Below are 15,727 nucleotides of genomic sequence, written 5' to 3'. Positions count from 1 at the left end.
AATCGCTTCTTAGCATTGGGATCTGATACACTAACTTTTTCAAGGGAATATATCACATCATTTTTGTCTATTATCCCTAGATATCTGAAGAAGAAAAAATAAAGCACAGAAAAATGGATATAGTGTATGTTTTCATGCTCAAGTTTCTACACATGAAGGCCTATTGAGGCCCTCTCAGTTGCCATTGCAGACACCGACATAATTGTTAGTAAGGCAAGGTCTGGAAGCCTATTAAAATGATTATATTTTCAGCCAGCATTCAGACACGAATTCATTGTACAAGCAATACAATCAGGCATTTGAAATTTCAATTATTTTCAGGGCAATGCCACTTTTGTGTAGTCCACATTTCTGTACAAATTTGAAAAAAAAATTGAACATAAAAAATATCCAAGGCCACTGAGAGGGGCATTTACACGTCGGCCTATCAATAGGACCCGGGGGGGGGGGGCACTTACATTGACGAGTGGATACCATGCGCGACCCAAAAAACATGTAAAAAGGATGTCTTTTTCAAGATAGGGCATGTTAGGTACGTAACGTAATAAGGGTGTCAAAAACACTAAAATAATGGGTATCTATTTCACTTTTTATTGTTGATTTAGTTTATTGTGATAAAGGAATATTAATTCAATGAAATTTCTTTACTTAATTTCTGATTTTGGACCAATTGATCCGATAAAAAATCTCAAACAAAAAGATAGTAAATATCCCTGAACCAAAGGAATACAAAACAGAAAATTACAAACAATTTAAATCCTTTACACATTTTTCAGATTCATAGACGAAGAATGCAGATGCCTTTCTTTCATTATCTGATAACCTCTCTCTATATTTGTTCTGTTATCTCTCTATAACCTTTCAGGGTGATCAAGAATAGAATGGTATCTATAGTTATAAAAGGTTGTTGGAGATTGATAAATTGCTCTCTATTCATTGAAGTAACAGATGACCTTACAAAAAGAAGAAATATGAAGTTTCCAAATTATAAAAAAAATTATCCAGAGTTAAATGATACTTTGTAATGGTAACAGAGCTTAGAGCTCAACAGCCATTCAAAATTAAATGAGAATATTCATGAATAGCAAAGTTAGTAAGTTTTAAACTTATGATGTGGTGGGGGGGGGGGGCTAGAATAAAAAAAAATATCAAGATAAGTGTGAATAACCTCCAACAACCCACATCTTGCAGAGAATACCCGTTATTCTCATGTAAAGATTGTCTTGATAGTAGGGTCTACAATTAGGCTAAATATTGCACATGAATATACAGTCAAACCTATTTTTTAATAGAGGCCACCAGTCTATAAAATTGTCTCCCCATTGACATGCCTATATGCACTCTCCAGTGGCCACTTTTTCTATTTCCATTGGGAAGCCATGATAGATGGGTTTTAATGAAAGATATATAGTGTATCCAAATCAACAATGATCTTTAAGGGAATAGAAGATATTTTCATGACATTGTAAAATGAAAATAAACTTTCCATAGTCAGAGAGTCACACAGAAAATATTGTAATACTATATGTATACCAATAGGCCTATATTCTAAACTTTTCAAACTATCTAATGCCACCCTAGGTCATGGCCTTAATGTCCTATTGCCCGGAGGGGCCATTTCCATTGATGAGTGGATACCATGCGCGACCGACCGTGGGGTCTCGAAAAGCACCCTAAACAAGTATTTTCCATATTCTGAAAATGCACCCCTTAACAAGTATTGGCAAGTGAAACCCTACCCTTAACAAGTATTGGAAAAAAATGATACTGAATTGAACCCCTAAACAAGTACAGCAATATTTTGTTATGTCACGGACGTCGGTCGTCGGTTTATTACCTACATTGGGTTTAGTACGGCCCCACCTCCCACACCTCGCGCAAATCGCACCCTAAACACGTAGTGTTGACTGTTTGGGAAAAAGTACATTTTAGTCTTGATTTTCTATACCCTCGCAAATTTGACCCTAAACACGTAGCTTTCAAAAAAAATAAATTTGATTTGGTGTTCATTCCTCATTTATTAGGGCTGCAGAATGGTTTTGAAAGGGAGGGGGGCTGACCATGCAAAAAAATCACAATCAGATGGTCATGTTTAAGTTTTTGTACCCCATTTGGAAAAAAGTGGGGGGGGCTGAAGCCCCTCCTTTCTGTTTATTCAAACTTTTTCAAGTTCTATTAACTTTTAAGACTCCAACTAAATCTTCCATGGTTTCTTTAGTATTTGGGAGTATTTTATAGGTTTACTTTTCAAGACAAGATGCAACTGTACTTTCCAGAACTTTAGAGAACTTTGTGGGTTTCTTTGTAATTGATTACCAGAAAACATCTGTCTTATTCAAATACAATGGTACAACTCACTTTGTTATGATGCTCTTCTCAGAAATGATAATCCTAAAAATTCAATTATAATTGCATTACAGTTCACTATCCTCTTGCCATTTTTCATTACATCATCTACATGTATGGATATAAAATAGCTGTAAATAGAATCCTTTGAAAACTATTAACAAAAAATAAAATAAGCATTGATATTGAAAAATACTTTACATCAATCTAAAACAATTCCCTTCTTTTGTTAATTTCATTTCCAATCTCAGGAGTTCTTTTTGTCGTGGGCGGACGTGGAGCGACGGGCGACCCCTTCAAATCCAACGAGTGCTACGATCTGCGAAACAATCGTTGGATCCCCGTCACGGAGATGAGCATGAAACGAAGGCACGTCGGGGTCACGGCAACTGACGGTTGGTCGATCTTGCACTTACATCTTTTCAACCCTTTTTTATTGTTCCCCATCCTGTTTATAACATCAATTGTTAAGGTTTATAATTGTAACTTTTTTTGCTGGTTATGAACTTGTTACAAAGTCTTTATGGCATTCTAATGCAAGGTGAAGTACAGTGCATCTAGTAGGTTGGCATGTTTGTATAATAAGAAACAAAGATTGTTTTGAAGAAGATCATACTTTTGGCTTGACTTCTCTGTAAGTCAAATACCTCTAACCAAAAGAATTTTTGAGAAAAAACCTCAAATACATTACATTTTCAAGGTATTCCCAGTGCAGAAATGTCAATTGTGTCATCTATTCTTTTTTTTAAATTTGGTAATAAAGTTCAATGCCTTTGTTCATTGGAGAGCAAGATTTTTTTTTCTTCTGTATGTTCAGATTTTCCCTGTACAAATAGACAGAAATGTATATACTCCTTTAAGAAGCATGAGCAGATATTTAAAACAAATCCACAAAGTGGAAAATACATTAACAAATTAACAAAATTAAACATTTCTTTTCATTCTGTTCTTCACATATAATACATGTCTACATTTAATATAGAATAGGAAGAAAGAAAGGATGTCAGAAATTGTCATTTGAATGGGTTCAAGTTTGAAGCAAAGGTTTATTAAAGTTGTTGAACAAAAATGTATACCGGTATCATATCAACAGTTCTGAGTTCGTCAACATAATAGGTGAAAAGTAAATGGTTTGGTATTTGAAAAAAAAAACACCATCTAAAGTTGAAAGAAATCGCTACATTAACACAAAACATGCCATTAAGCCAACTACAATCAATGTGATGTCAAATGGAAAAGTCAGTTTTCATTATATACATGTACATGTATAAAGGGATTTGTATTTATAGATCATAACTGAAAAACAGCCATTGAGGATCTATCAGGTCGAGACCACTATTGTGTCTTGGCGATGATAACATCAGGTTGTTAGATTAGTGGTTCAAGGAGAGTTTATGTTTGGTATTTACTTGATTTCTTTTTGGTGGTATCCATTTTCTGACCCATTTCTTGTTAAAAGCAGGTTGTGCACTTAGTATATCATTTCTATTTTTGTTGTATAATCCTGCTTGTATCATTGACTTGGAAATGTACTTTGCATATCAAGTTTCAGTTCGGCTTCTGATACCCACAATTCATAATAACAGGAAGTTCATATAGGGAGCCATCTGACTTATATTTACATAATGATTATACACATCCTTACATGTAGCTATAGTTACAATAAACTTCAATCAAATTGTTTGAGGTATAGATAACTTAAGACAAGAGAGTGGAAAAAGACTTTTATGCTAAAGTGGTTTTATCTTCATTTTTGCACTAAAAGACTTTCAAATTCTTATCAGTATTACACTTCAAGAGTTTGTTCCATTGAGAATGATGATAAGATTTGATATATACCATGAAAGTGCTAACTCCAATCTGCAACTTGGAACTTCAAATGTTTTTCTCACAGCATAACAGCCCTTAAGTTTCCATACTTTCAGGAGAAGGCCAATTTTTGGTGGTGTACATTTCTGTATGAAAGCACAAATAAGAATATTTGAAAAAGGGCACAAAAATGTCTAAGAAATATGAGAGGGACATGGAAGCCAATCAAAATGCCCCCGCCAAAAAAATATATATATATACAATTCATGGTCTTGGATTGAACCCCCTTGATACAAGTGTTTTCATAATGCTGAAAAACATTTATGTACATCCCTCACAATTACAAGTAGTTGAAGTAAATGTACTTGTGTCTGTTTTCTTTGCAGCTGGTCACATATTTGCTGTAGGAGGATTTGATGGAAGGGACCATCTCAACACCGCAGAGAAGTTTGATCCTCATACAAACAAATGGTCAAATCTAGCACCCATGGCTAAAGCAAGGTAGGTCATATGTAATCTTCTAAATATGCTCAGCACCCCTACCCCCCCCCCCCAAAAAAAAAGAGCATGATTCATGTTAGAGGGGAAGGTGGTCATTATGACCCCCTACCCCCCCCCCCCAAAAAAAAAAGAGCATGATTCATTTTTTGATTGAAAATAAGGGTATTTGCACAGTAAACATTACCCCGCCATTTTCTCTTTTTTTGGTTTGATATTTTGCCCCCCCCCCCTTTATTGATAATCAAAAAATCATTAAGGGGTTGGGCAGTTGTCTCTTGCCCCAACACCCACCCCCAGCACCATATTTTTGTTCAGAACCATGAGAATATTAAGGCATAGAAGAACATTTATTTGCTCCTTGCTAATTGAAGTACAGTGTACGATCAAAATTCATTTCTGCAATAACCTGACCTTTGTAGAAGTGGATATGGGCATTTTCACCACAGATGGACACAGAGGCAAAAAAATCAAGTTGATATTCATGTAAAATGCTTTATGTTTTTTAATAAAACAAGACCTGAAGTTTCTGAGACAAAATTTTTTTCCGACTCTGGCAGCCATTTTTTATTTCAAAATGGCTGCCAAAGTATGGATACAAATTAGTGTTGAAAATAGTATATTGATGTATATTTTGTTTTGACAGATTTTTAAAGAACAGGTTTGATCATGATGTTTTCGCCTGTGATTTAGCTTGCTATTATAACACTTTTTAAAATCCCACAGAAAGAAACACCAGTAATTCATTCATCTGATAAAAAAACATTGATGAAGTATGTGATATGGTATGTAATGTCAGTTACTTAAAACATTAACTTTTTTTTCTCATTTCCTGGAAAAGATGATATATTATATGAAACTTGGTAGATTTCCTCTCTAGGTAACACCCCTCCCTTCTACACCAAAATTAAAGATTACCAATTAACAATGAAGCCATAGGGTACCATAAAATATATGTAATGTCAGTTACCAAGTGGAAAATGTAATGTCGGTTACCGAGATGTAATGTCAGTTACCATGATAAAACGTTGGTTACCAATATTGAAATGCAAATATGTGGTCAATTTTATGGTGAAGAAATATTGTATACTTGTTATTTAAGTCAAGTCACACCAGAAGGAGCTTGCTATTGACTTTTAAAAGGTATAGCTCACAAGGAATACTGTATGAAATTATGAAGGAAGTTGCATTCCCATCGTGCAAAAAAAAATTACTATGAAATTGTTTTGTACATGCACTTACCAAGTACCTAATTGTTTGTATCAGACAATTTTTTGTTTGGTTTTCGGGGGTACTTTTCCCAACCTATTGCCTAAATCTGCAACATTTTTAAAGCTTAACATTGTGATGAAGGGGATTTCCAGGGTCCCTTTTTTAGTTTCTAGGATTCTTTTGAGCATTGCCTCGCTAAAAGTAAATTCCTGGTTTTTATACAAGGGTCTGTTAGTAGTGTGGATGTGTGATACAATTTTGTTTTTGGTTTACAAGTATAGATGAAAAGTGAAATTTGACAGTTCTGATCAATGTTGCATGGATCTACTAAAACTGTGGTGTTTTTTTCTAATTTACAAATAGTTCAGTTTCAGTTTAGAAGCTGGAGTTTATTTTTTGTTGACAGCTTATAAAAGAAATTAGCAAAGAAAATTATTAAACAAATTATGAAGAGAATTGAAATTCGACAGATATGAACAAGCATTGCTTGCACTGACCAGAATAGAAATCAATAAAACTACATGGCTGCATGAGATTCGGGGGAGGGGTACATACCGTACATGTAGCCTAGGGGAGGAGACCCTTATTCATTTTTGCCTTTTTTGAGGGGAGGGGGAGGTTGGAGAAGGAAAAGGTTTAAAAAGTCAATATAAAACTGATGAATATATTATGGGTGTATAGTCAGAAAAATCCATGTGTACAGTCAATGCAATATTAAATTACTATAGGAAAACATGTAGCTGCTATGACCCCACCCCCCCCCCCCCCGAGTAAGTAAAACATACATTTCTTATCTTTTGATAATTAAAAATGTGAAGTATTATGAAACTTTTATGATTTTAAAAAGCCTTACATATATAAGTACCAAGAAAATTATGCCTTTGAACATCATATAGCACTGTTAAATGTTAATGTGTATTGTCAGTTACCCACAAGTAATGATAAAAATGTTCAAATCAAAGACAGGAATTAAGAAAAAGAAAAAAGTTTTTCATTGAAATGTTCCTAAAAACTCGGGTATACTTCCACATCAAGCTCACTTTCATGTGAAGCCCTGCACAGAAGATACAATGCAATGATTCCACACATTTGACTTCCATGTGTTATCTCTATGGCAAATTAAGTGTAATGTCAGTTACCGTAATGTCAGTTACCAGCATGGTTGTGGAAAAATTATCATAGTCCCCAAAAGACAAAAACAAATTTTTTAATATTTTGACACATCTTAACCTAGTAACGGAGGTATATTTGCATATTCAAATTATTACTCTATCTACTCAGGGACATGAGATATTTCAATTTTAATGAACACCCTGAAATTGCATGTCCTTTTGCGTAATGTCAGTTACCGACACATTTTTGCTTGCTGATGCGTAAAAAAATGTGGTTACATAGGAAAACTTAGTATCAGAGTATACAGCAAGGTTCACTTTATTAACTCTATCAAAAGCAAACTCCCATCATTTGTTGTTTTAGAGATACACACAATGAAAGGTGTGAAAACATTGTGCCGTGTAATGTCAGTTACCGTGAAAATGCCCATATAGGCTTTATGGCTTGCCTGAGAGGGGGAAAGTATGGGGCTCATGATTTGATAGTACATCATGGGATTGTGTGTTGAGTGTCTTCCAGTAGGTAATCCATGGCATGGAGTGCTAAAGTACTTAATTCCAAAGCCTGGTATTTTCCATCTTGCTTTTACCACAGGAGAGGCCTTGGTGTAACACAGATGGGCACTCCCATCTACGCCATTGGAGGATTGGACGATAACCTGTGCTATAGTGATGTGGAGCGATACGACCCCCAGACAAACTCCTGGAGTCTTGCTCAATCTATGAACTGTGCTCGAGGTGGTGTGGCGGTGGCCGTTCTCAATGGTCTTATCTATGCTGGTGAGTGTCAGAAGTCAAAATTTTCAAATTCAGTTTTGTCCTTGTGAACGGCCCGAACCTCCCACCTCTATTTAGCGTGATTCAGTGCATCTTCCATCCTCAGCCTACTATTCTACACTCCTCCACCACTTCCAACCACCATGTCTTCTTTGACCATCCCCTCCTCAAATCACCTATCTCAAACTCCAAAGCCCTTCGTAATACAGGCCCATCATCCTTCCTCAGCATGCATGCTTGCACCAATGTATCTCTCTTGGAATGAAAAAAAAACAGAAAGGCAATTATTGCGTTAGTGATAGAGTTACCACGTTCTGGAGAGGCCAGGGGTGGTGTTTCACAAAGATTTAAGTATGACTTAAGTTGCACTTAAATGCCGACGCGTACATGATATGAAACGCGCAATCTTATTGATCAATACGCAGTAGTGCGCGTCTATTTGCCATGATCTGACCAATGCGGTGAGTTGGTTTTGAATTCTGTAGTTTCTGCAGGTCTTGCACATTGATTACAAGTAATTCAGTGTGCATAATAAGAAAAAGTCCAATAATGAATGCATGCTTTTGTCACAAGGTGCAAAATTCATAGTTGTTATTGTTTGAGTCAAAGTCATTGTATTGTGGAGTTATTGCTTCAAAACTTGTGAATACTGAAACCAAAGCATTAAACATGAATTGTGACAAAAAACAAGCAATCATTGTGTACCCTTTTCCGATATATATGCACTAGATTCAGCTTGATTAATGCAAGAAGTCTTCATAAAGTTTGGTTACAAAAGCAGTTTTTGTCATGTGTAGAAAAAATACAGAATGACAGTGACAAGAAGCAAACTTTGAAACAGACTGATTTGTTTTTTAATACATGTATTGATCAGATTTGTCACTATTTAAAGATGCTTTCCATGTTTTTCAAGTATTAAAATGAGCATTTACAAATTTCAGAATTGAGCTTAATCTACGTTGCTGTATCATATATATGTAAGTTCTTTTGCCATACACCTGCAGCTGTGTAATATGGCAGAGTAAAGATTATTTTAAAAATATCTCTCAAGCATGGAGTATAAAATGACATCATGAAAAATATAATATTTTCTGCTCTAATACATAATAAAACTCCAAAATGACTTCTTTATTTTCTGATATGTTCATCTTCTCTAAATCAGAATAAAACTCCTTACTGACTTGTTGTTACCAATAAATAATAAATGATGTGATTTGTTTTTTTAATAGTTGGAGGCAATGATGGATCATCCACGTTGAATTCTTGTGAGTGTTATGACCCTCATCTTAACAAGTGGACGATGATAACACCTATGAATACCAGGAGAGCAGGGGGAGGAGCGGCAGTCATCGATGGTTTCCTCTATGCTATTGGTATGTAACCCAAGAAGCCTTGGAGAACTTTTCATCAACAGTTTTCTCAGTGATTTTCACTGACTGATTTGCTCTCTGCCAATCAGATGCATCTGTCAGTCTAAAATCACTGAAAAATGTTTCCATGAAACACTCCCCTAATTGCTACATATAGAAAAGGAATATACAGTTGAGGCCAAAAGTTTACATACACGCATGGAATTCAGTGAAATTTGTTCGCTTGCCAAACATCGTAAAATTTACTATATCTTCAGAAATATAAATACTACCATGACGAATTTGGTATCAAATGAAGGAGCTGACTAAGCTCTTTCACAGAATTGGGATGCCGTTGTGATTGAAGTATATTTCAGGTGGAATTTTCTTTGAAGAAAAAAAGTAATATTCGTGCCAAATGTATTCTAGTGTTTTTCAAACATCATTTCATAGATAATACATAAATGTCAAATTTATGATTTATATTACTTTTTCTATCATGACATGTCACCACTAAACAAAAATGTATAATCTGAAATGTTTGTGTTGAGAAGTTACTAGCACAAATATGAAATGTTTGTCAAGTTTTTATTTTTAATTTGTCTAAATATGAAGATTTTTAGGGAAAAATGACACCCAAATATTTTTCAGCTCCTGATGACAAAGCAATGTGATGAAGGGGCATGACATACTCATTTGATATCAAATTCGTCATGATAGCACATATTTTATTAGATACAGTAAATTTTAAGATGTTTGGCAAGTGTCAACTTTTTTTATGAATTTCTAAACCCATATGTTGCTGCATGTAGGCAAGGTTTTCTGTAAATAGCAAAATTAGTCACTTTGATCTTGAAACTTAAAAAAAAAAAAATATGTCTCATTTGATAGAGTATTATATATTCACTCTCAACTGTGCATCCCACAGAAAAAGGAATTCAGTTTTCAGAGAATGTTTTTACAATAAATATGATACTTATGGTAAGAATGAAATCTCATATTGAATTTGAGACCAACAGCTTAGCCAATCTTTTACGCATGGCAGATTAAAAAAAAAAAATATTGAGGCGTATCAGAAACGATCTGCGCAGAAACTAATGTGTGAATCTGAATCCACTTGCATTTCAGGGATCAGTGAGAACAAGTCATCAAATAAGCATGTCCCTCTTCATAACCAACCTTGTCCAATTTTTCTGTACAACCTGATTTTGACATTAAAATTTCAAACTCGTCTTGCTCACTAATAAGTGAAGTGTTCATCTCATATTAGGTATCAAAATATAAAGGAATGATTGAATTGTATGATGATGTAAATGAAACATCATAAATTCATTTGCCTTTGAAGAAAAAAAAACCATGGGAATCCCAGATTCTTTTTTCTCGGATGCACTGTATATTTGTCAAGTCAAACAACATATTACATTACTGGTACACCCTGCACAGGAATTTCTTTAAGACTCTTTTAGTAATTTCCGAGTTTTTTCATATATCTGGCATAGAACTTGTCTCTTGTGTAAATTTTAGAAATCAAATGTGTAACATTTGTCTGGCAATGGAAGAGGCATAAATTATGACTGGGTGTAGCGGAGTATCCATTTGGTTTGTATATGTCTTTGACTGTATCTCTACTTTTATTTTGGCAGGTGGTTTTGACCACAGCTCACCACTCAACACAGTGGAACGCTACGACCCCCGGAAGAACGATTGGATCAGCATGACCCCCATGTCCACCAGTAGGGGCGGGGTAGGTGTGTCGGTACTAGGGGGCAAGATATTTGCCATCGGGGGACACAATGGGTCTAATTATCTCACATCGGTGGAATGCTACGATCCTATAACGAACAGGTGAGAAAAAAAAATTTAGCAGGTTTGTTATGTAAAGACAAGTCTTACTTCCTCATGAACAGTCAACTGTGAACTACATATTTCCTACATGTTTTTAGGCATTTTGAACATTTTACTGGACCCATTTGCCATTGGTGATTTTTAGACGGGGAAATTAAAGAGATGTGACATGCAAATCCTGTTTCGGAAATCAATTTTGTTCTATAATTATAATATAGGTAAAGAATTTCTGTTGTTGGGAACATAAAAAGTTCTTTTTTGAAGGTTCCAGAATTTTCAGTGAAGATAAGAGGATGTAGAAGCGTTGTGGCTCAGCTTGATAAGTCTCCAGACTTTGAACCACATTGTCCGGGGTTCAAATCCCACCGCTGCACTCATGTCCTTTGGCAAGGCATTTATCTACATTTGACATGCTGCATCCAGGTGAAGTTAATGGGTACCCAGTAGGAAGGAATTCCTTGGATGCTTGAGCACCCTATCACAATAGCTGTGCTAAAGCCTGGGCAATAGAATGCTGTCCTTAGAAACATTGTATTAAGCACTATACAAATATTGCATATTATTTTTAATATTATATAATTTTGTATTTACTTCTACTCAGTTGGTCAGCTGTCCAGGACATTGGGACGTGCAGGGCGGGAGCAGGTGTTGCCATCTGCCATTGCCTTATTTCATCCCTTAAGGAGATTCCTCGACCGAACATGGTGAGCTGTGTATGACGGAGGCAGGAACACTGAGTTGCAGTTTCCACAAGTGATGAGGGTTAAAACCCTAAAAAACATTATGAAAGATGCCTAGGATGATGGCAGAGTTGCAATCTTGTCAACGAATCCAGAACCATGTCCAGTTTCTGTAACTTCCACTTGCACCTTGAGTTTTAGGATGTATTGACTGAGGAGAAGTTCTCTGATGTATGACATCTGATGCATCTAGATGTACTACTTGAATAATGAAGCTATAGAGTTATATCTGCATGAAAAGGAGCTGGGTGTTTTGTGGTCTATATGTAGCATTTTCTATCTAGAAGTATTCTATTGTGAGGCACACAATTATTGGCATTAGCCAAGTTCAAGCTGTCACTTCCTGTGCAGTCAAGCAAGGACTACTGCCCGGTACACACATCCTCACCTGGGTTGACGGCAGCGCAATGTGAATTGACTTCCTGCAAAGGTACTTGATGCTGTAACAGTGTTGAACCCATAACCCTCTGATTTGAAGGTCAAGAGTCCGAACCATCAGACCATATCACTTCCAGGTGACTCGGGAGGGTTACACGATGATGTCTTCGACCTGGCTTGTTCTCTGGCGCAGGATGTGGTGATTCCTAGTTTGTCTTGAAGACATACCACTGAGGAACAACTGGAACATGAACTTCTATTGCCTACTGCAAACAGTAGATCCCTGTACAAAGCCTTTGAAGCCTAGGAGATCAGATAATTAAGTAGTCAACAGGTTTAGGTCTTCAATGCCATTCCAGACACTGCAATATAATGAATCCAGTGTAGTCGTGGATTGCACCCTGAAAATCTAGTAGATATCCAGAATCCATAAGGGGTGTGTGTGCGCACTGTGACAGATAGATCATAGATCCAAAGGCCTCCACTGGAAACCTGTGGCTTGGTACCAGGATGACTCTTTTTAAGTTAATTTCAAAGATGGTGGATGGATGCATGTATAACAGTTATGTAGTTTCTCTGCAACAAAAAACATCTGTTCATGTAGATATATCCAATGAATTATTGATTTTTGAAAAATGTTATTATGGACTTGACCAGATACTATGATATTCAAGATATTAGAGTGTGAGGGGGAAATATTTCTTAATTATGAAATCATTGCAGCTAACTCCTGTCTGCATTCTGTGTTCATTCCTAAGTGTCTTCATACATGTATCTTTTCATACTTTTCTATTTAACTGTCATGCGTTCTTCATTCTTGAATATCTTGGAACTTACAGTGTATGGTATCTTTGATGACACTCAAGCTAATGGTGAAAATAATAATATATACATTAAAATTATATGCCCAAAGCGCTTTACCATACAAAATGAAAAAAGTAGTTCTGCTTAAAAGTTTTAAAGAGGATATTAGACAGTAAAATTTGGTTTCTATTTGTATTTTAGTTATTGTACCAAACAACATGAACGGATGCTGCTGCTGCGAAGACTATTCCAAACACCGACTGGTGAAACTTATGCATTGTTGACCTTTCAAGTTCAGTTTTGGGAATCTGTATATGAAGAGTCTGTTCTAGGATGCAATGAATAATGAAATTGATGGATTTGAAAAAAAAGAAAGTTATTGTGGTGTCAGGCTATTTATAATCCAACTATTTAAATAGGAGGCTTAAAACATATCTACATTTGTTGTCAGGTTCATGCATCATTATCTTAAAAGTATTCTTGAATGCAGTAGTCAATGAGTGGACATCTTTAATGGCTGAATATACCTGTATATCGCTTTGTGATGTATTCACTACCATCACTATTTACCATGGTGCTCTATTTTGGTTCCATGACATATGCTCCAGCGACAATTGCTCTGCTGTAAATTCCACACACTAAATGGACTTACCAACTTCCACATTTTATCCTAACCCTAAACCTAACATAAAACCATACTGCAACCCTATCTCTATGTCTTAAAGATGAAATAAAGCCCGGAGCAATTGTCGCCAGAGCAAATGTCGTGTCACCTCTGTGTTAAGGTTCGTATCAGTCGTAGAATGCTTTGCATGGAATTTACATCTAATTGCAGTTCAACATTGTTCCTTAACTTCTTTGTAAATCTTGAAATTGATTGCTTCTCTCCTCAAAACAGAGCGTGATTTTGCTTTTCTAAAGGTGAAACTAATCCATTAATTGCAAATTTGAATTCATTTTGTCTGGTTAAAACTTCTCCTTTAAAAATGTATGTACTTAAAGGAAAATGATACTCGAAATCTAATACAACATAAAATAATTGTTAAATACTGGACAATCAAAATGAGTGCACTTATACCCCAATCCGATTTCCTGGTATGGAGCTTTACCTACCTGTATTCAAAGTCTCTGGATGGAGGTTGCCATTTTCGCGGGGTTAGTTCAAAATTGTCAGCTACGAACTACATCTCTATGTAGATATCTACGTTTGCCTATTATAGATTCTATTTTACAAATAATAAATCAAATGTACACATAATCTCATTAAAAAATATTCAAATTTTGTTTGATATATATTATAGTTTCAAAATATGATTTGATGATGAATTCTAATGATTAATTTTACACCCTTATCTACATTGTCCACATTAGTTATAATTTGCCAATTTCGAAATCGTACATGTGGTGGGTGTAAAAGCTATTATAAAAATTCATCAAAACATATATTTTTTTACTATAATATAAAACAAATTGTGGAATAATATTCTAGTGAGTTTTATGTTTATATTTGATTTATTATTGGTAAAATAGGATCTATAATAGGCATATGCATAAGAGATGTAGTTTGTCGCTGACATCACAATTTTGAACTACATGTACCCCCGCAAAAATGGCGACCTCCATCCAGAGACTTTGAACCCGAAGCCCAACTTTAAAAGAGGTGATACTCCATCAGATTGGGATATAAGTGGATCAATTTTGATTATCCTGCATTTTCAATGATATTATGTGGTATCAGATTTGGGGTTTTATTTTCCTTTAAATTAATATTTATCAATTAATTTGCAAATTCGATTTTTTTTCTATAGTTAAATCTGATACATTAATTTAAATTTTTAATTTAATGGCTATGGTTAAAACTGATCCATAAATTGCAAATGTGCAATCAATTTTAATTTAGTTTCATGCAACCCCCCCCCCCTCATACCCATTTGACAATACATGTAGCTTGCCTATTCCACACCCTTCACATAAAGACATTGTTAAACTAAGTATTTTAGCAGTCTTGTTAACCATTCAGTGTCTTTCATAGTTATTCCCCCTCGCCATTGTTTCTATGTGGAAATGGGAGGATTAACAAGGAAAAGAAGCCGAGTAGGATTGCTACAAAAAAATGCTGTTGGACTTCATTCATTTTATAATAATGAGGATGTAACAGTGTATTAATAGTAATATGAAGTGTACATTGTAAAATTCTTCATTTATTTAACTTCATTTATTTATTTTAAATTCAAGGAATAAATAGTTTCGAGGGGGAAAATGCATGATCAAGATGATGTAAATGAATTTCTACCTATTTCCAACTAATTTTTCTATGATTTCTATTTATTAGGAGTCTTACTTTCAATATGAAAAAAAAGAAAAACTAGCTATGTATTAGATATCAATTACAAGTATATCTATGATTTTTTTTTCTTTATTTTTTTACTGTTAGAAATTGTTATCTCTGAATTTGCTTGCATTTTCCATGGATGCCCAACAGATATGCAAATAAGTATGAAATTTTCCCTCTTTAAATAATTGAAATAATATATGGAAATGAGAGCATTCATTTAATATGAAATAAGTATTAATTAATTATAACCTATTTGCCCTTGTCAAGGGTACCGTTTTGTTCCAATACTTGTTAAGGGTAGGGTTTCCAATACTTGTTAAGGGGTGCATTTTCAGAACATGGAAAATACTTGTTTAGGGTGCTTTTCAAAACCCCATGGTCACGCATGGTATCTACTCGTCAATGGAAGTGGCCCCCCTGGGTACAAAAAGTACCTGCGTTTCAAAGGAAAGTTATTGGAAAGTAACCGGTCTGTTGGCTCAGTTGGTAGAGCGTTTGTCTCACAACCGGGAGGTCGGGAGT

At 35.2% G+C, this 15,727-nt stretch overlaps 1 protein-coding gene across 1 annotated transcript; it reads left to right on the top strand.

Annotated features, from left to right (window-relative positions):
• The first annotated feature begins 525 nt into the window (after positions 1 to 525).
• Positions 526 to 14,078, top strand: LOC129261098 (kelch-like protein 8). Its single transcript, XM_054899143.2, has 7 exons — positions 526 to 532; positions 2,598 to 2,741; positions 4,542 to 4,656; positions 7,573 to 7,757; positions 8,984 to 9,127; positions 10,747 to 10,948; positions 11,550 to 14,078. The coding sequence occupies exons 1-7, from the start codon at positions 526 to 528 to the stop codon at positions 11,665 to 11,667; spliced, it is 915 nt and encodes a 304-aa protein (XP_054755118.2). The 3' UTR covers positions 11,668 to 14,078.
• The last annotated feature ends 1,649 nt before the right edge of the window (positions 14,079 to 15,727 follow it).

This window comes from Lytechinus pictus, chromosome 5, assembly GCF_037042905.1.
Source record: "Lytechinus pictus isolate F3 Inbred chromosome 5, Lp3.0, whole genome shotgun sequence".
NCBI lineage: Eukaryota > Metazoa > Echinodermata > Echinoidea > Temnopleuroida > Toxopneustidae > Lytechinus > Lytechinus pictus.
Note: the sequence above shows the minus strand (reverse complement) of the source record. Positions and strands in the feature narration are given on the sequence as shown.